Raw genomic sequence first — 22,427 nt, 5'->3', positions numbered from 1 at the left:
GTCGCTTATTAAATATATAGTAACTGAGAAGGGAAAAAGAAGCTACTAATGTTAATTAACCCATTAGTCCTGATAGTACCATACAGTTATATAATTCTAGGCAGTATCACTGCCACCTGTACAGGTTGGTATATCACAGGCAATAATAGCAAGTCAGCCTATCGATAGTAATGAATTAATCTTAATTTTCATAAACTATAAGAAAGAATACACAAGTTAATTAGAATTAAAAATGAAAAATAAGTTCTCACCAAGGGTGATATAAACTTGGTATAAATTTGACATTTATAAAGAATTGAAATTCATAGACAATGGTTACATGTGTTAGCTAGTTAGAGAAGCTTTAATCATCATTTAATTATGATCTTTTGTTATCCCCTAAAAATCCTTCTAAGAGGTAGTAGTAGCATTTGCAAGTAATAACTAAACTTTGTTTCCCATTAACTTACTAAACTTATTTTTGAAGTCACTAAATAATAAAAAAGGAGGAAAATGAACCTATGAATATTTATTTTTGGTAAAAGGGGACTTAGTCTCCAAGGAAAATTAAACAGGAAAAGCTGATTTATTTTTATAAATTTCTGATTTGTTATTTTTATAAATGAAACACACTACTAATAACAATGCAAGGAAGAAAAGTGTGGGAAGAAAAAAATCTGCATTTATTATTTTTTAGGGCACAAGAGGGATAAAGGGCAGTTATAGTCATCAAATAAAAACTAATCCTTAAAGGATAGTTTTTTTATGTAATAGTGAAACGGTACCCATCATCCTTGTGTTTTCCTACTTTAATATTATGTAAGAGTTAGATTGGACAAGTTTGTCTGCTTCTATGTTTCATTACTTTCATCTTTGTTTTTGCAGACCAAGAAACATCATGGTGTATAATTGTACAACAGGCAGCACCAATCCTTTCCACTGGGGTGAAGTTGGTATGATTTTATCTGTTTTTGAATGTTAGAATGTATCTTAAACAATTTAAAATGATCATTGAGTTTTTAGTACTAGAATACCCTTGAGGCATTTAGGCCACTAAATTACCCTTTTGTTTTAATTGTAATAGTCATTTTAGAAGTAATAAGCTACACTGCAGCACTGCTTTGTGGTACATTTTCATAATATTTCATAAAAATATCCTGTATATTCCTATCCACTATACCCTTTTGCCATCTGCAGCAACCTCATAGATTGTCTATGGCATGGGAACAGTGCTTTATTCTCCCTTGTGAGCAGCCTGAAACTTGATTGTGCCAATTTGTAGGCAATATCACTTCCATCTACAGGAGTTTGTATATCAAGTGGTCAATAAAGTTATAAATAGAGGAGTTAGGAAGTGGAATACATTTTTTCAGAATATATTCTGGTGACATTTATTAATCTGTTTAGATTCACAGATCTGCAGCAGTAGTGTGTATATGTTAACTAGTTCTTAAATAAAGATAAAATAATTTAAGAGTGTTCAGTAGAATCGCTTTTAATTGTTGGATGGTGACTCAAATTTAAAGTGAAATCTATAATATTTAGTAATCATTGTCAGTTGCTAAATCAATTATTTGGTAATTTATTTAGCTCTCATTTTACTTCTAATTGAATAATTTTTGTTATCCCTGCAGAACAATTTCAAGCTAAAAACTGGGACTTGAACCCAAGGCTTAACAGATGGCAGGCAAGCTGCACTGAGCTACATCCCTAGCCTATGTGTTTTTTTGAGACAGGGTCAAACTATGTAGCTCGGGCTGGTCTCGACATGTAACTCAGGCTGGCCTCAAATTTGTAATCTTCTGACCTGTGCCTCCCAAGTGTTAGGATTACTTGCGTGGGCCACCATGCACAGCTCTCTTAAAAGTAAATATTTAATAACATTTTTCCTAGGGTTTTTCCATGGCATTTTTGACTATTAGAGAATGTAAGAAAAAGAAAAGTGTACTTTTATACTATTTTAAGTAATATTATTTCAAGAATATTGAAATACTTTGAGTTTATTATGCTGTAAAGTCTTGTGAAAAATCAAATTTACCATTATTTTTTAGAGAATATCTCGATATATGTGTCCATTAAAGTACTACCATAGAAGATACCAAGTTTGATTGTGTTGGCATTAAATAACCTGAATAAATTACAGTAGTTTAGTTTTGGGTTGTTTTAAGCTTGTTTGATGTATGCAAAATTAAGCAAATTAATCATTCATAAGCAAAGGATGGTAATTTCCTTTTCTTTTTAAGTGAGTACAGTAATAAGAATCTGGAAAGAGGAACAGAAAGAAAGAAGCTCCCGTGAAAAGTGAAATATAGAGAGTGACATTGTAAACTGACATAGGTAAAACATTAAAAAGATTTTTTAAGAGTGAATTTTAGAAAAAATTCATTCAACAAATTAAAATAGTGGTAGTTCAAAGACTTCTTGAGTCAGTATCAAATACCCATATTCTCTTAGCTACAACAGAGAGTAGAAAAGTTTATTTTTTTAATGATTGCCTTCTGGCATCTTTGGTGAAAATATTTTGCAGTGTAAAAACATGACTTTTTTTTTTTCAAAACTTGATTACATGGTTATTATCAAAGCTGTTACACAACTTTTCTTCCCCAGAATACCATGTAATTTCCACTTTCAAGAGGAATCCTCTCGAACAGGCCTTCAGACGGCCCAATGTAAATCTAACCTCCAATCACCTTTTATATCATTACTGGATTGCTGTAAGCCATAAGGCCCCAGCATTCCTGTATGATATCTACCTCAGGATGACTGGAAGAAGCCCAAGGTAATGGTGACTAGCTCTGTCTTATCTGTTCCTCTGACTGTTAAAACAACTGTTAAAACAACCATGCTTACACTAAAATGCACATTAACTCTATATCTGTTTATGCTTATGATAAGGCTTAATGGCCTTTCGTGAATGAGAAGACTTGAATTTAAGGCTTTGTCACAAAAACAAAGGTAGTGTTGTAAGTCACTAATTTATTCTAAAGTTTGGATGATAAACTATTGTCATGTGTTTGAATTCTAGGTTTAACTTTAGGTGCTTTTCCCAATAATGAATAATATTCAAAGTGCTTTGACGCTTATTTTTCCTACAGGCTATTATCTAAACCATTCCTTCAAGATGAATCCTTTAAACCAAGTGGTCAGGCACCCCAATATTAAATTCTATACCAACAACCTATTGCTTCATTATTGGAAGGGTGTCAGACATACAGTACCTGCATTATTGCTCGATCTTGCACTCAGGTTGACAGGTCAGAAACCGTGGTAAGAAGAATAGCAGTAAATGCCCTATGTATTGGTAAGGTGGTAGAAGCTTGCTGGAGAGACAAAATGTCGCTAGCATGAGCTTTACCTGTAGCATTACTAACCTGATTAATCACAATTACAATCAGGATGTTAGGACATTTCTTAGAAATGGGAGATATTTGGGGAGACTAATTATGGATGTGAATTTATTGAGTCATTAATTTCTCCAAAATCCCATAAAAATAAGAAATATCCTACATCAGGGTTGTCATTGTTATTATAAGCTGAAATTGAGTCCTTTTCCTATCACTCTTAAAAATCTAGGGATGAGTTTTTACAGGGGATTAAGGGTAAACTGTTACACTTTAAGTGGATGGCATAGTTTATATGAAAAAAAAAGGATGGTTCTAGATTAATATCTTGAAATATCTTAGCTGCCTATTCAGCTTATAATATGGTAATTACAGTTTTTGACTAATTTTCCAAATTGGGAATGGCATAGTTAGAAAAAAAAGCTAAACAGAAAACTTGTTATTTTCTTATCATTGTAATAGTCATTATTTCTTTTTTCTTTTTTACTTTTTTCCATTGGAACCTCATATAAAAAGTTCTGCTGTTTTAATCACACAATTATAGGAAAAACCTGCTACAAAAACATTTATTTTTATAACTACATTGGCATTACAGTGTTGCTGTTAGTTGGAGAGTTCAGGATTTGAATATGTATAAAGATGCTGATTATAAAACTTTTATCAACAGCTCACAAAATAGAAGTGAGTTATCTGCCACTTAAAATATATTAGGATTTGAGTTAATTGTAGGGATTTTTTGTGGATTCACTTGTTCATGTCCCTAACCCTATTTGTTACTGATTGAAATATTTGATTGTTAGAGTAAATTAAACTTTACTAGAAAAACCACTCACATATCCAGGTATAAAGCACAAAGAAAACGTTTATTGCCAGTAAAGAGGCAGGCGAGACCCCTTCTCACAAGGGAGAAGAAGTGCCAGCTATTGTCTCAGGTGACCTTTTATAATCTACAAGGTTTTGGGAATCTTGCTGCCTTATATGGTTATAGCTGCCCCAAAAGAGTGCCCTTACTGGTGACCTGTACAACTTGTGAGATTTAGGGGATCTTGCTGCCTTATATTGTTATAGCTATCCCAAAGGAGAGCCTTCTCAGATTAGTGGGTAGAGGCTAATCATTTACTGCCTTTACTAAATGGACCTAGTGTTGCCTAGGGAAAGAGCATGCTAAGCTATGAGAGGGGAGCCTATTGGGCTAACATTCCCCACTCTTTAGTGTAATAATTGGATGAGAGCATCAGGTCAGGAGCATGGGCAAAGATTGTTTCTTCTGGAGCTGATGACTAACATTGACAAATACTGAATCAAATAGCTTTAAAGAAAGCATTTTCAAACTTTTCTACAATGCTCTGAAAAAACAACATTTTTCATCAGTAGCATTGTTTTGTAGCTAACAATCAGATGAAGATTAGTGAATGATAGCAGTGTATAGTCTTTGTGTTAATAGTACAGTGTAAAACAGAAAAGTCAAACAAGTAAGATAGATTAGCATATCACAATGCTTTTAAGAGAAAGCTTATCAGTAAATAAAAAAAAAATAGCCAGAGTCCACTAAATGAGTTGGAGTCTATTCCTGCATAACAAATTATCTCAACCTTAGTGCTTAAAATCACAATGGTCATTTTATTATTCTCAGGAATTTGGAAAGGAATCAGCTGTACTTATTTCCTTATGTTGCGTCAAGATTACCCCATGTAGGCTCTTTACAAAGCCTAGTGGTAGCTTTAAAGGGAATAAATGTCTTCAATGGCAGCAGAAGGCTTCAGAAGGCAGTCGAAGGGATGGGGGAAGGGATACCTTCAGCAAATAAAGTAGAAACTACAGTGCTTCTTTTGACCTACTTAAGAAAGTTACGTATTTTCACTTTTGCATTGTTTCTTAGTAGTAAGTATATTTTAAATCCTAGATTTCAGGAAAGATGATATAGACAACAGTCAAGGTCATGTTTTAAATGAGCAGATAATGTAATTTCAGACATTATTGGAGGCTGCAGTCAATTACAGTCAAACTTCTGTCTGTCCCACAGAATTCACATTTCTCCCACTTTGAAAATACAGTTGCTTCTCCACCCACATACCTGCATCATCAGCTTGAGGACAGTGTTTTTGTTATTTAAGTTAGATCCAGATGAAAATAAAGCTGTTTAGGAGTGGTAGTACAAATATAGTTTCCAAGTATTAATTGGAAAATCTGTTAACTCAAAGCAAGTTACCAGCTGTCCGTATGCTTTCTATATAATGAAAGATATTGGCATCAGACAATGTTGTTGCAAAATGAAGAAAGTATGAGGCACACAGTAAACACGGATCTATAACAATTCTAAAGTCGAGTCTGAATTTCTAGAATGGGGCTCCTACTCTCTGGGTTTCTAAAGGCTCTTGGCTCTTCCCTATTTATGGGGTTTTTTTTTGGGGGGGGTCCGGTCATGGGGCCTGAATTCTGGGCCTGGGCACTGTCCCTCAGCGCTTCAGCTCAAGGCTAGCGCTCTACCACTTGAGCCACAGCACCACTACCGGCTTTTTTCTTTTTGCTTATGTGGTGCTGAGGAATCGAACCCAGGGCCTCATGCATGCAAGGCAAGCGCTCTACCACTGAGCCACCTTCCCAGCCTCTATTTATGTTTTTTCCCCCTCTTCCCATTAAAAGAACATGGTCTATGTGTAAAACTAAATAGGCTACTTACTCTGATTCTTGCCATAAAAAAGTTAGCGTCTAGGACAAGGGTCAGTAAACTTTTATTTTTATTTTTTTTGTAGAAGGCTATGTAGTAAATACTTTATGGTCATATTATTTCCATTACTAGTTTTCAACTCTGCTGTTAAAAATGAAAGCAGCCATATACAACATGATAAGCATGATAGTGTTCTGGTAAAACTTTTATCAAAACAGATGTTAGTCTAGCTATAGTGTATAGACACAAGTTTGCTGATTTCTGATACAGAGCCCTTTTATTTTTGTACACTTTTCTACTTTACATATAAATTAATTTTGTTGCTTTGACATTTATGTGAGTTTCTAGTATATCTGTTTTAAAGCAATACATCCCATTAAACCAAAGCCATATTCTTTTTGAGAACATTTCTTCATCTTGGGTCTCCTATAAGGTTGCTATGGGAAAGCACCTTTAGATCAAAAATGCTTGCCTCCTTAGAGCCTGCCTTTCAAATAAAGATTCTTTGCTGTATGATTATTTTTATTTTTTGCCAGTCCTGGGGCTTGAACTCATGGCCTTGGTGCTGCCCTTGAGCCTTTTTGTGCTCAAGGCTAGTGCCCTACCATTTGAGCCACAGCTCCATTTCTGACTTTTTTTGAGTAGTTTATTGGATGTGAGTCTCATGGACTTTTCTGCCTGACTGGCTTCGGACCATGATTCTCAAATCTCAGCCTCCTGGAGTAGCTAGGATTATAGGTGTATGTCACTGATACCTGGCTTGCTGTGTTTTTACATGCCGGAGATAGCCTTTTGTGTGTCTGAAAGTTTCTACGAGGCACTACCATTGGTCATCCTAAATCTTAAAAGAGTCTTACATCCTTACCTTGAATTTGATTTGTGCTCAGAAACCCCTCTCTGCCTCCCTCCCTCCCTGCTTGGAATTTCACATATTGAATATTGAATAATTGATGTGATACAACCTAGAGTTTCTGAATCCCAAATGAATAAAAATTTTTGAACATTTTATCTGTTACTTTTAACACCAACAGACTTGGTAAATAGCTCAATACTGACCCAACAGTGGGTTGATGACCTTCCCCTAAATGGCCCTTCAATATGCTTAGTGACAAATCCGTTGCTTCTGTCATTCTTCCCTGAGATAGCTTACTGACTCACCTTTTTCTGTGCAGTCTTGGCAAACTGACTGATGATGACAAGAGTAGTGTCAATGTTGCAGTCCACACAGGAAAAGAATAATTTTTCCAAGTGAGAATCTGGGCAGTTCTCTGGTATTCTCACATATTTATCTCAACAAAGCCCTATGAAATGATGGAAGTGAACTATGCTGCTGCTGTTCAGCACCACCAAGCATTACAACTCCACTCATCTGCTTCATCTCAATGCACCATTGCCAGTGGAAAGCTTAGGCTATGTGGACAAACATGTATACACATGTGCAACCAGTGCACACCGCTTTCAGAACCATTTCTAAGGCATTCCTGGCTGGCATTTTATACTTCCTCAAAATTTCATGAAGTTAAATCTATATGAAAAACATATATGCAAACAAATAGTTTATTTTTAAAGAGCATTTGTATTATATCAGTATATCTTCACTAAGTAAAGTTTTATCAGTATGGTTTCTACTATTTCCCATATTATCATGGGTGACAGTTGGGGTTTTTCTCCCAGTTTCCAACAATATTTCTCTGTGTGTGCATGTGCATTGTATGCATTGCTAAAAGTGGAACTCAGTACTTTATCTAGGCAAGCACTCTATCACTGAACCATAGCCCCTGTCCTATTTACACTTGAAGCCTTCATCAACAACCTCCTTAAAGCCCTATAAACCTTCCGCTAACACTTTTCCTGTTCCTTCCAGATTTCAAAAATGAGCTATTCAAGGACCTTACACAATTTGAGCTAGTATTCTCACTGTAGATTTCTTTTGTAGAGTGCCCTCTCATTGCTAGTACTAAGATCTGTTACTGTTTACTACTTGACAAATCATCACAACCACAGTATCTTAAAACAACCATTATTGTGTTTATGTGTCATAATTTCTTTGGGTCAGGATTTGAGAAGGATTTGGCTAGGTGATTCTGGCTGAGAAATCCAGTAAGTGGATATAGTTAGATAGGAACTGGGGCAGGTATGCTATGGATAGATTGGTAAGGAAGAAAGGTACAAAGCAACTTGGATGGACAGGCAACTTTCTTTCTTCATGTAGTCTGAGAGCTTTTTCCATGTGTGTTGTCTGCACATGGACTAGCTTACGCTTCCTCACAGCATGGCAGCCTCAGGGGGAGTTGGACAGCATACAAGGTGACTGAAGTCTTCAAGGGTGAGTATTCCAGTGAGTAAGGCAGAAAACTCCTATCAGCTTTTCTGACCAAACCTCGGAAGAGTCAAGTGTCACTTTTGCTTCATTCCAATGGATATATTACCTTCTACTCTTAATGAGACAGAAACCTACATGGCATGCTAGATAAGCATGTAGGATGAGATAAAACCATAGTTACATCTGGAAATGAAACACATCCTCAAATAGAAAACAGCAAGTAAAAAATACCTTGCCTGAGATTTGTCCTAAAGCTTTCTAAAAGCAGGGTCATTTTGACCTATCGTTTACAAGCAACAAGGAACATATTTTTTTTTACTTAGCTAGTTTTACAAACGTTCAAGTATAAAATCTTCATGATTTATTTAATTTTTTCACATATTTGCTGATCCAAGGTAGTGGACTTTATATCTTACATTGGGATCTTTAAAAATACCTCATTATACTTAAACTAATGTAATCCACTTTACTCATATTTTTAATGTTTTTTAAAGTGGTGCTAGGGTTTGGGTTCTGAACTTCAAGATTGCTAAGTTGGTTCTACCTCCTGCGCCACACCCCCAGCCTGGTGGTTTTTTGTTTTGTTTTGTTTTGTTTTTGGTGTGCCAGTATCAGGGTTTGAACTCAGGGTATCATGTTCTTGCTTAGCTTGCTTGCTTACTCCTGGCATTCTACCACTTGATCCCATCTCCAGTTTGGTCTTTTTTGTTGTTTATTTTAGAAATAGAGTCTTGTGGACTTTTCTGTCTAGGCTTGCTTCAAACCACAATCATCCAGGTTTCAGTCTTCTGAGTAATTAGGATTACAGGCATGAAACACCTATAGGTTTCCACCTATCATGTGGATTCTTGATTAATAATGGAGACCAGGATGTATGAAAAGGTAGTATAGTTCTTGAAATACTAGAATTAGCACTTCTAGGTTTTGAAATCCATGTAACATTTCATCACTGTTAAAAACTTTAAAAAAAAATAAAAACTTTGTGGCCCTGTTCTTTGGTTGTCTAGTTTAAATTCTATATCCTAAATTCTCTGTACCTGATATTGTTTAATGATACAGTTCTCAATTGAGGAAAATTGACAAATTTGGAGCTATTTATTATCCCAATGATGGGCTGGCTCCTGGCTTCCCTTTACTTGTCTAGTGGATAGAGGCCATGGATGCTAGAAGCATTTTTAGTGCAGAAGGTAACTTCTCACAACGAAGAATTATCTATCTCAGCATCTCTGTTGTAACTGAGATTGATAAACTAGATTAGATGGTCAGTAAGATATTACCTTCCTCTAAAGGAAATTATTTTTTTTCCAGTCCTGGGCTTGGGCTCATTTGCTCAAGGCTAGTACTCTACCATTTGAGCCACAATGTCACTTCCAGCTTTTTCTGTTTATGTGGTACTGAGGAATTGAACCCAAGGCTTCATGCATGCTAGGCAAGCACTCAGCCACTAGTCCACATTCCCAGCCCCTAAAGGAAAATATTTTTATCCCTGTAGTATTCAGTTTAGTACTTTTTATTGCCTATTAAATATACTGTAAATTTCTTAGATAGATAAACATATATCCTTTCAATTTCCCCCCTTGTGTTTTGCTTTACAGATTGAAAATACCTTATTTTGTAATTGTAGTTACTCTCAGAATGACTGAATCAGATTGATTTTAAAGTAATTTTATCATTCAATTTTAGATAAGAGGTGAAAATTGTCAGTGAAAAAGGAGTTAGTTAATAAATCTGTGTTTGTGATGGGATTCAAATGTACTATATTGGCTGTGATGGTATAATTTAGTTGTAAATATATGCAGCTTTCCCATCCCAATTTCTCTCTAAATGTATTTTTCCTGTTCAGATTCAGTTTTTGATATTCGATCATTCTTTTCATGTTTACTGGAAGTTTTATTTTGCAATTACTTTATTTGAGGAAATATTTTGTCTTTACATAGTCCATATTGTCTTGTTTTCTTCAAATATTCTAGTTGAGAGTTTCTAATGTACTGATGTCCTGTCAGAGTTGCTTAGCTCATAATGTGCCCTATTTCTAATTTTCTTCCATGTTTCCTATTTCTAAAGACCCTGAGTTGAGGTCTGTCCAGACTACATATCATGCTAATTATTAATGTGAGATTGTAAACAAAATTCCTTAAAAAGTATTTCTCCACAAATTATTTTTCTGTTTTCAGAAGTTGGGTGTTTTTTTTTTTAATTTGTTTTGATGTATATAGTTTCAAAAAGTCTTTTCTGTCCTATTCCTACTTAGTCATAAGTAATCACTATTGTGTAGATGTCACTGCTTGGATTAGTGTTATGATTTCAGTGACTTACAGTGAATGACCAAGGAAAAGATTAAGGCCTCTTGCCCTTTAAAAAAAAAAAAAGCTTTTATAGTCTCTTATTTCTGAAAGGAGGGATCTGGGTGGGATGTAGAAAATTGAGTGAATAGCTATTTCAGAAAATTTTCAGCATGAGTCATTGATTTCAAAGCACATCCAATTATTGAGAGTGACACCCATTGGAGTTAAAGAGGTTTTTGGGTTTTTTTTTTATTCCCCTTTGAAATGGAATTGATTAAATGGCAAACGAATATTTCTGTATACTTTGCTTCAGTAATACTGATGATTTCAGATTATAACAAAGTGTGTTATGAACTCATAGGAAATCTTGGTAAATTCATGTTAACTAAAATAGTTTAAGGAAAACAAAACAAGGAAAAATTAATTGAATCCATTTATTAGCATATAGCAAATTTGACCTTAAAGGTATTATATATCCTTTGAGAATTCCAAATGTCAGCAGAACTCTAGGCAGTATTCATTTGCTGCTACCTTCTAATTTTTTTCATTTTGGATTTATAAGATGGCCTCCCAAGATGCAGAAATATTCGTATTTCCTGCTGGTTTGGTACACAAAATGAATTATATGTTAATGATTTTAATGTTAATGTCTACATGGGAGAAACTGGTAAACTGGGTGGTGATGGGATTCTTCCTAAATGTACACTGTATAAATCTGTAAATTTTTCTTACAATACAGGATGATGAAAGCAATAACTCGCCTTCACAAAGCTATGGTATTTCTTGAATATTTCACAAGTAATTCTTGGGTTTGGAATACTGATAATGTCAATATGTTGATGAATCAACTAAACCCTGAAGATAAAAAGGCAAGTGTTTTCTGTTAGAAAATAAATAGCATACCAGAAAGATTTTCCACAACTATTTTGCAACAAAAAGTTAATCTATTTGTAATCTCTCATTAAATCTTCATTTATAATTATTGGTGAGAAGATAACAATTATTTTGTCATAGAATTTATAAAGTATTTGAGTGTCAAAGGCAAAACACATCTTTATGTATTTTTCTTTCATATGTCTCATTTTTTCTGAGCTTTTGGGGGAAAAAAACCCTCAAGATGTCTAGTAAACATTTTTACTCTGTCATCCATTTTACTCTGTCCATTTTAAAGTTAAACTCTATGTGGTGTGCCTTTTGAAGTTATCCTAGATATTTGAATATATGTACTAATGTAGTCTTCTGAGTAATATTTAAAACTCAACATGTTCTCTCTGTAATTATCACTGTCAACCTTGTATATATACATTGTTTATAATTCTCTTAAGCCCTATAATTAGAAATTTTTTATTCCTTCACTTTTTATTTAAATTATATATTTACTAATGTTTTTACTCTCTGATCTTCTTTATGATCATTTTATTTCTACCTAAAATATATCTAGAATACTACAATATGGTTTAGTAGTTGGGATTGTTAGTCATACTTCTCAGATTTTGATTGATATGTTCTTATTTCACCTTAGATTTTTTAACATGACTTCAGCACACTAAAGATATTTTTTGTTTTATCTATATTGTTGCAATTGGGAAGTCAATAATTTTCCCTTTCTTTAAAAGAGAACTTTATTCCTGGCATCTTTTTAGATTTTCCTTTGATTGATACTTTTATTTCTCTATGAATGTGTCAGGATGTGATTTTTAAAAACCTATCTTCCTGGCTGGGTGTTATAATCGTAGCTATTTAGGAGGCTGAGATCTGAGGATCACAGTTCAAAGCCAGCCCCAGGAAGGAAAGTCTGTGAGACTCTTACCTCCAACTAACTACCACAAAGCTAGAAATGGAGCTATGTCTTAAAGTGGTAGAGCACTAACCTTGTGCATAAAAGCTCAGGAAATGCACTCAGGTCTTGACTTCAAATCTTAGTACCAGCAAAAATAAACAACAACAACCAAAAACAGAAACCCCAAACATAAATGTTCTAAATTTCTCTCTTGATAATTCAAGCCGAAAGGATTGCCAGTATCTGATTCTCATAGAATCTTGGTCGTGTATGTGTGTGTGTGTGTGTGTGTGTGTCTGTTTGTGTCTGTTTGTGTCTGTGTGTGTGTGTGTGTGTGTGTTTGTGTATGTGTTTTGTTTGGGTTTAAAAAAACTATTGATTTTTTTTTTTCTGAATATGGTAGAGGCTTAATCCTTAATGCAAAGCTTTGGAAGTAGGGCCTAACAGGAGGTTCTACCTTCATGAATAGGATTAATGCTGGTTATAAAAGGCTTTGCTGTCAGCTCAATGTACTTTAGGACTATGAGCTAACTTCTGTTCATTATAAATTACCTATCTCAAGCATTACCTTACTCATGTAACTGTAATTCCTCTGTACAGTATCTTCATAATAAAAAATATATAAATTTCTGCAATAGTAGCACAAAGCAGACTAAAACAGACTGATAAAAATAATGGCTTATGAAGCTATTATTAATTTTATGTATGATAGTATTAATTTGTATGTACTATATAAGTGTATGTAACGTGATACATATGTACACAGAATTAATGCATGTCACATATGGCATATAACAACATAGACATAACATTCAGTAAAATTAAAATATATAATAATAGCACCTAAGAAAAGATGAAATATCAATTTATAAGAAAAAATACTATAACCTCTAGAGTAACTTAATAAAACAATTCCAAAAGTATATATTTCTTTGCAGCTAAGGTAAATGGGAAAACATGAAATTATAAAAAGAGAAAAAGACCTAATAGAAGACCTAAGGAATCAAATTCAAGGTCTTGGATTTGCTAATCAAGTACTCTGCCCCCAATCTACATCCCCAGCTTATTCAAGTCTCCTTCTTGGTTCAATGTTGGTGTTTTCATGTTTATAATAGCATTTCCCCCTAGAACTTGCTGTCTTTAAATGATGGCATGTAGCTAATAATCTTGTCACTCAAGAAATCATTTGACTACACAATTGATCAGTGGTACTAAGTAATAGATAGTTCTCTCTCTTTTATTGTAAACATGATATATAGAGGAGGGATTACAGTTACCTAAGTCAGGTAATGAGTATATTTCTTTCTGAACAGTGTTACCCCCTCCTTCATTTTCTTCAAGTTTTTCTCCTCTGGACTCTCTTCCCCCTCAAGTTGTATAGTTCATTTTAGATAGTTTTCTGATTTTGACATGAGTTGTTATTTCTATAAGATTTCTGGATCTATCTACTTTATCTACCAATTGATCAAATAGCTCTTATCCAAAATTGTAAGCTAACTTTCATAAATTTTTTTCTCTTGATGTTAAAACTATTATGTAGGAAAAATAATTTGTATTATACACAAAGAAATAAAGGAAGAGAAGAAAGGCTATAAATTAAAAAGCAGACACATCAATATGTTTATAAGGTAGCATGGAATTTATAGATCTGCAATAGATTAGGACAGTAGGAGTACAGTAGGAAAAGTTAACATTTAAATATTTTATAGTATTGTTCATTTGGGATTCTCTTTCAGAAAAAGTGAATTTTTGAAAAGTTGTGAGAAAAATTAGGGAAGTAATTTTTTTGTTTGTTGATGTAGACCTTCAATATTGATGTACGGCAATTGCATTGGGCAGAATATATAGAGAACTACTGCATGGGAACTAAGAAATATGTATTGAATGAAGAAATGTCTGGCCTCCCTGCAGCTAGAAAACATTTGAACAAGTAAGTTTCATGCACTTTTATTACATCTTGTCTTGCTTGTGAAATATCGCACAATTGTTTTTGATAAATGTTTATATTGAATAAAGTGTATTAATCTGCTACATTTAGGAAAAGTGCTTTTGTTTGAATTGCAATTATGGCAGTATTGATTTAGCTGAAAATTGTTGATATTTATTATGAAGCTCAGATAAATTTTAGTTTAAAAATCACTAATCTTCCCATATGTTGGTATTGAAAAAGTAAAGATACTAGCAGAAAAGAAAAAGATACCTATTTAAAGAATTTTTAAACCCTTCTCAAATATTCTTTGGAAAAGATGTAACATTACATCATTCAGCATAGAATTTTTTCTTTGTAAAATAGTTTGAATTTCCTTAATCTCTTTATAGATGTAATACATACTGAGTTAAAATAAGGTCAGAAAACAGACGTCTCAAAATCATTGATAATCCATTATTCAGTGATGCAAGTTAATTTAATGGTTATTTCTTTGTAGTATTTTTTCTTAGGTGAGGATCTCGTATAAATGAGGATATTTAGGTTAGGAAAGTTGGTTTGCCAAGGTTATATTGTATTAGTTGGCAAAAATAAACTATTGACCCCCTATTCAGAGCTCTTTACACTGTTGTCTCTGTATTGTATTCTATCTTGAACTACTTGGCCAAACTAGTGGAATTTATATAGCATTATTACATATTTCAAGATTTGTATTTCTTTCAAACACCATCACAAACCATTCAAAGGGGCAAGGGTGTAGCTCAGTTATTAAAGTGCCTACCTTGCATATGTAAAGCTCTGATTTTGATCCTCAGAACCACTAAAAGAGAGTTTTGTTTTGTTTCTGGTCATGATAGCATGTGCTTATAATCCAAATATTCAAGAGGTAGAGATAGAAGAATTGCCAATTCAGTCCAGGTTGTGTTACATAGGGAGACTCTGTCTCAAAAAATTAAAATGCCAGATTGTGGTGATCCATACTTATAACCCCAGCTGGTCAAAAGCAGAGACAGAAGGATTGAAGTTTGAGGGCAGACTGGGCAGAGTTAGTATTGAAACCTATGACAAAGAATCTGAAAGCAAAAGAACTTAGGGGTGTACTTGAAATGTTTGAAGTTCTGAGTTTGATCCCTGAGAAAGGAAAAAAAGTTTGGAATCCTGAGCAAGATGTGTTTTTAAGAACAGAAAGCTTCCCTTTATAGAGTTAATTACATATTTCACTCTTGAATGAGGACTTATCAGTAGGCTTTATCATGTGATTGTCAGCAGTCTAAAATGACCTTTTAGATGGTAAACTCCAGAAATTCAAGGCATGCAGTTCCCTCCCTCCCTCCCTCCCTTCCTTCCTCCCTCCTTCCTTCTCTTCCTTCCTTCCTTCCTTCCTTCCTTCCTTCCTTCCTTCCTTCCTTCCTACCATTTTTTTCCCCATGTGTGTGTACTGGTACTAGGGCTAGGTCTTAGTGCCTGGGCATTATCCCTTAGTTTTCTTTTGTTCAAGGCTAGTGCTCTACCACTTGAGCCATAGCTCCACTCTGGCTTTTTGCTGCTTAATTGGAGATGAAAATCTGGTGGATTTCTCTGCCCAGGCTGCTCAGCCCTAATCCTAAGATCTCAGACTCATGAGTAGCTAAGATTATAGGCATGAGCCACCACCACTTAGCTTACCTACAATTTCATATTATCTATCATTGTACTGGGTACAAAAGGATGCCCAGTAATATTTGTTGAGTGAATAAATTTGTATTTCAAATATACAGTTATGAAAAGACTTTGCTATTGAGGTATATTATTTGATGGTTCACAGTTCAGATCACACATAAATTTGGTTGAATTTTATTAATTTTCTAACTTATGTATTTTAGTTTTATTTTTGTGTTTCAAGTTACAGAATGATTCTGAACTATGATTAAGTTTAAAACTGAATATCAACTACTATTCAAAAATATTTTATTCTAGAAAATACTGTTTAGTATGTTTCTTGATTTGCTTTTCAGGTTGCGGAACATACGTTATGGTTTCAACACTATCCTTGTGATTCTGATCTGGCGCATTTTTATTGCAAGATCGCAAATGGCAAGAAACATCTGGTACTTTGTGGTTAGTCTGTGTTACAAGTTTCTGTCATACTTCCGGGCATCCAGCACTATGAGATACTGAAGACCAAGAAATTAGCATTAGAACATCTATGCATATGGTGGTCTAAATGCACAAAATGTAAAATGTACTTAAGTCATCATCTCACTTTTTGTCAAGACATTAAACCTTCTTAAGATTGAGCGTGGAGTAAATTATGGTACATTTTATGTAACGTGTTAATGTTTATGTTCATAAATCTAGTGAACACACTGTGGTATGCCAGCTCAAATCTACAATAGCCACCAAAACCATGATTTAGCATTTTGATCCCTTGGAAGAAAGGTGTAGTGTAAGGGCAAAAGTTGGGATAGAATACTGACCAGTATAACTGTGCAATTCTGGAACATATTAAATATGCCTTAACATATAGTTCTAATGATCAGTGCAATGGAAAGCAGTAGGATAGGAATATTAGTTAGGTAGGAATTTGATTCTTCAATATTTAACTGCTTTCTCTTCATCTTGTAAGTTACTGAATAGTATCAGACATGGAAAACATGTTCAACATGTTCTCATTTTTCTTTTTCTTATTAAATGTTGGGTACATATCATTTTCCTCACTTTAATAACTATTCTAAAGAGGCTATTCTGGATCAAAATTGCTTTTAAGAATCCATATCAAATATATACAATACAACTGTGTTAGTATAAAAAATAAGAATTTTTCTTTACAACATTTTGATCAGTCCTGTGAGATTGTGTTCATGTTTTGAGCCAGGATTTCTTGAGACTTTTGTTGGAGGAGGGAGTGGGGAAGGATTCACCATGCTTGGGCTTTCTTACCTTTATAAATTTTAGCAGAACTTTCAGAAAGCTTGTACTGTCTTTCAAATTAAATCTGAAAGTACATTACTATGGAAGAATGTATTTGCAGCTAATAATAACATGTCCTTATGTGTGTAAACACATACTAATTTTGACCTTGAAAGCTGAACTCCTTCAAGAAAAATAAAATACTGCATAATGTATAAAATTAAAGACTTTATTTACCATATAAAGTAGCAAATGATTCAATGAGTTTAAAGATATCATTTATTTTCTCTGCATGTAGTAATAGCATTAGGAAGAAATGCATTATAGAAACAAGTAATAGCAAGAACATTGATGTATATTTTAATAAGACATTATAATTCCCTTTAAATCTTAATAGTAGTTTACTTACTGTTTTAACATTTGTTTTAATGGATTGTTTAGCATAACACTGTTCTAAATAAGCTGATCAAGTTGTACTATATTTAAATCATCAGCAATGTATCTTAAATATGTTTAAAGAAGTCAGTTCACAGTAAAAGAAGTTACATGTAACTTTACATCTTAATTTTGTCAAGTTAAATGCAGTGTATAAGAAGTTTATTTTGCTATTGTGAAAAAACAAAATGTAAAGGAAATCACTTTTGTCCATGCAGGTGTAAAATATTTAAAAAGAAAAAATGCTTCCATGTTGAAGCCAAAGTCAGATTTTGCATAGTAAATCTTTAAAACATTATTTTTAAAAAGTATGTATATAAATATATTCTCTGTATTCTTTAGAATGATACTAAAAAATCTCTGGTCTAGGACCATACCTTGTATAAAGGTGTGAGAGACCACAACAGTGTGTAAAATGGATTAAATGAGGATTCCATTTAAGGTAGCCTACATAATAGACAGTGACTACTCCATCAAACTAGAGTTCTATGACATATTGGAAACATGCTAATATTTGTATGATTTTATACTTCTGCCAAGAAAACCCCACCTAGAATCAGATGAATTGTCTTTGTGTCTTGCTAAAAAATCATATACACATTGGGCAGGCCTATGAAGTGCAGAGGGAATGTATCCTCTAAACTGTTCATTGATGTTGTAATGTAAATTATAGAAGTGCCACTAGGTGGGTGCTGAGGCCATGCATTATTTTTGTGTTTGTTTAGGATTCTGTTGCAAAAGAAAGGCAATGAATAAATTGTGTCAGCCTGGCATTTACAGTTCTAAAAGTAGTGTAAAGAATATATATGGATCATTCATTCCCACCTCGTAGAACCAAAGAATTTGGAAATCTATTCTGTATCATTTTCCAGAAGTACTTTTAGTTCTGTATGACTATCTATAGCAGGATAGCCTATAAAATTGTTCCATTTAATCCTTTTGATAAAATTATATTCTAAAACATTTGGGTTCCCACCCCCGTTCACTCTTAACTCTGGTAAATACATTTGTAAACTGATGACCTTATAACTGTATTTAAATGTGACTTGGCAATATGTCCTAAATCTCAATGCAGAGAAGCATTGCAACACAACACGTTCTTTGACTTAAAGCTGGCATAGACTAAGCATTCTTTGAATCTGTGTAATAAAACTTGAAATCAGGGAGGAAAAGAAATCTTGTTTCTCCCTTCTTTGTGTTTGTAGGAACTGGTTCAGGATTTTTCATTTGTGTGTGTGTGTGTGTGTGTGTGTGTGTGTGTATGTGTGTATGTGTGTTTGCTTTAAATATAAACCAATAATTTTTATAAGAAGTAAATAGAAGCTTTATTGGGTGCCTTTCTAAACCAAAAAGTAACAAATGAATCCCTATATTCCCATTATAGTATTTATTTTTATGATCTAAAAATTATCCATAAGATAGTATGGTTAGGATTATAGGAAGCAGCCCTTTCCCCTCTTGTCTTCCCTGAATGTCCTCATTAATCTTTACATCCTCACTTTTTAGTCTGAGTTACAAGTCCTTTTGGGGAGCTATATGAACAAAATGAACCCATCTTGTTAAAAGTACTATTTTTATATATTAGAGTGAGGTGGATTTTCTGATTTCTAAAAAAACCCCAGCATACTAGCAGGGTATTGGGATGACTGGTATCCTTTTTGTAGCTAGATAGGTAATAATATGGTGTGTTTTTTTTTGGCGGGGAGGGCCATGGGGCTTGAACTCTGGGCCTGGGCGCTGTCCCTCAGCTCTTCAGCTCAAGACCAATGCTCTACCACTTGAGCCATAGTGCCACTTCCTAGATAGGTAATAATCTGACTCATTATAGGTTATTATTCTTTAATAATAGAGATTGACAACCTTTTGAAGGGGCAAGTTAGAGCAGGTTGGAGTTGGAGTGAATGTAAAATGACCTTCTAATTCGAAGTGCTTTTCTAAGGTTGATTTCCAGCCCTGAAAATCCTTTGCACTGACTTGATCTGCTCTAAGAAAAACAACTCTTTGCATAAAGAAAACTAGCGTGTATGCTATGTAACTTGATACAGAAATAAGTTGATCAAATATTTTCTTAAATTTATATCTTTGACTTGAAACATTTTCTAGCATTAGAATGTGTATCTTTTATGATGATACCCTCTTAGCATGGACATCTTTGCTGCCCTGACGATTCTTAACCAGTTCTGCTTTGTCAGTTGAGTGTAGTTGTACAAAATTGTTAAATAATTCCTTTGTTGTCTTTTATTAAAGAAAACTTGAGTGGCATTAAGTTTGTCATGCTCCTTTACAAACTAATGGCTCTAATTACACATACTTAGAAAAATTCAAAATGATAGGAGTTTAATATCTTTACTGTTGGCTTGAGGAATAAGGGTAATAATATTCTATATTTGTGTTTGGCTAGAGAATACAGACCGTCTTATAGAAAGAAAAGAATTAAAAATTTTCCAATTTTATTAAAATATATAAACATCCCTATTTTTTACTTCAGCATGCTTAAAAGTTTTTCCCTAAACATTTAACTTAGTTTTCATATTAGAGCCCCATGTAATTGAATTGGTATAAATTTATAGAGCAAAGTGAAACTAGAAAGTGTTGTTAAAGCCATATAGAAATGCTCATATAATTTTGACCTATTAAGACAATATCATGAGTCAGCCTAGAATTACAGCTAATTTTTTAAGAAAACACACTTGAACATAGATATAAACATATGAGTGTATAGTTACCTTTTAAAATACTCATCCAAGAAGATTGTATATTTGTTTCATCCATGCTTTATTATTAGACATCTAATGCCCAATTTCCTATTTAATGCCCAGTTTCCTAATACCTAATTGTTAAAACATTCACAGGGTTCCTATCATTTTTTCTCAATTTGGCCCTTGCTTTCTTGAGAGCAAATCCAGCACTGCATCTTTTACCTTGTAAAGCATGAGTTATAATATTTGAGTGCCTGCTGGATGCCAGGTACTACGTGGAGCATTTTATATGTGACAGTTTTTCATAGTAGCCTTCTGATAAAGGAACCTGTGCTACCCATGTTTTTAAATTGTATCTTACCTCACATTTCCCTGCAAATGACAGAGCCACGGCTTGAACTTAAGCTAGTTCCAAAGCCCACACTTGTTTAGTATAACTAACCATTATTGATCTTCCATATCTGCATTTTCAACCCTGGCTTTAAAATATTTGGAAAAAAGTTGTATTTTATACTGAACCCTTAAACTTTTTTCTTTGTCATTGTTTATAGCAATACAGTGTAACTATGGGCTTACATCACTTGACTACAGAATATGTGCCATGACCTGCCCAACTTATATGCCTTCTCGAGTGCCAGAATGCACTTTTAGCTAGTCTTGGTGTTCTTTGTTTGTGCTCCTTTCTGTAATAAAACAGTAGTAATCATTATAAAGTAGCACTCATTATAAAGAACTGCCCAACCTACTCTGACATCCACCAAATGTCAGCCATCAATTTCCTCATTGATAGTTCCAAGATTGTTCTAACTCATACTGTGTAAAGAGTACTCTCCTTTTACTGTATTGTCAGAGACATTTTACCTACAAACACATGTATGTCTATATTCTGTTTAACAGGATAATCAGACTCTAGGTAATTGCAGAGCAAATGGATAGTTTCTTGGGAATCTAGGGATTCTCCTTGGCATTGAGTCAACATGTTAACATAATCTCAAAAAGGCATATAAAACCCTTAGCAGGAAAATAAGAGAACCCTCTACATCAGAAAGGACAACTTTTTATTTCTCTTAATGTATAGTAAGTACAAGGAGAAAATGTTAACATTGAGGTTTTCTAAAACTCCAGTTTGGGGATATTTTCACAAAAGTCTGGATATCTGATGTAAAACTTAGCCTCATCTCTGAGACATTTATTGTTCATTTATCTGCCTTGGTCCTACTGCTTCTCTGCCTTTGTCATACATTCCATGATGAATTCTGTATCTGTTCTTATCTTGTTTGTCTCAGTTAAAAGTGCTCTTTCCAGCTGTAGTGAGCCTTCCAGAAGTATCTAGCATTTATCTTCTCAAGATTGAGCTGGTTCTTCCAGGAGAATTTATAGATAATTTTCTTCCATTCATCAGGTAGCTTAGCAACTAAAATTTACTATCAGAGGAAGGATATCCATGAGGAAACTGCTTTTTTGAGTTGCATGGTTTCTCAGAGCTCTCATTCTTCACAGTATTGCTGAGTTTCTTGAGGAGTCTTTCATAATAAAACTCTTAACTGAAAATTTCATCTTTCCTTGAATGATATGAATCTCTTTACAACCTACAAAATCACCCAGAATTTTTTCTAGCCAATCCCCAAACCAAAGTTATGTAGTTGACTATTGAGGAAAATGATTTTGAATGTAGAGTTTCCCAGTCTTGACCTCTATAGTTTCCGATTAGTTAGTACTAGACATTTAGGGATCTGAATTCGAAAAATTCTCACTCAGTGATTCAGGTGACAAGGTTTGACTTTCCCTACTCTAAACCAGTGGTGTGTGTCAGATCATGTGAAACAGGTGTCTGGATCCCACCCTTGGGTCTTTTATTCTGGAAAACCAGGTAGTGACCACTCATTTGTATTTATATTTGTATTTATTTGTATTTGATGAACTTGGGAAGCTCAAGAAACACTCAAACTTTTACAAGAAATGTCTTTTCCATCATTAGAAAAATTCCCATCAGTATTTCCAAAGCAGATTACAGGAGTAAATAAAAATTGCAATTCTTTAACATCTTTCAGCAAGCACCAGTTCTATTTCATACAAACATTCATCTGTCTTTCTAAATGAG

General features: G+C 33.9%; 1 protein-coding gene across 2 annotated transcripts in view; it reads left to right on the top strand.

The window, feature by feature from the left end:
- Far1 (fatty acyl CoA reductase 1) overlaps positions 1-18,400 on the top strand; it is a 56,299-nt gene extending 37,899 nt beyond the window's left edge. The window contains exons 9-13 of one of the 2 annotated variants that reach the window (XM_013034136.1): positions 865-932; positions 3,075-3,246; positions 11,336-11,465; positions 14,179-14,306; positions 16,298-18,400. In XM_013034136.1, the coding sequence (XP_012889590.1) occupies positions 865-932; positions 3,075-3,246; positions 11,336-11,465; positions 14,179-14,306; positions 16,298-16,460 (661 nt within the window). In that variant the 3' untranslated portion in view covers positions 16,461-18,400. Of the gene's footprint in view, positions 1-864; positions 933-2,586; positions 2,759-3,074; positions 3,247-11,335; positions 11,466-14,178; positions 14,307-16,297 lie in introns of both variants that reach the window. The other variant, XM_013034135.1, reaches the window with a different exon arrangement.
- Positions 18,401-22,427: the final 4,027 nt, after the last annotated feature.

This window comes from Dipodomys ordii, unplaced genomic scaffold (assembly GCF_000151885.1).
Source record: "Dipodomys ordii isolate 6190 unplaced genomic scaffold, Dord_2.0 Scaffold183, whole genome shotgun sequence".
Classification (NCBI taxonomy): domain Eukaryota; kingdom Metazoa; phylum Chordata; class Mammalia; order Rodentia; family Heteromyidae; genus Dipodomys; species Dipodomys ordii.
Note: the sequence above shows the minus strand (reverse complement) of the source record. Positions and strands in the feature narration are given on the sequence as shown.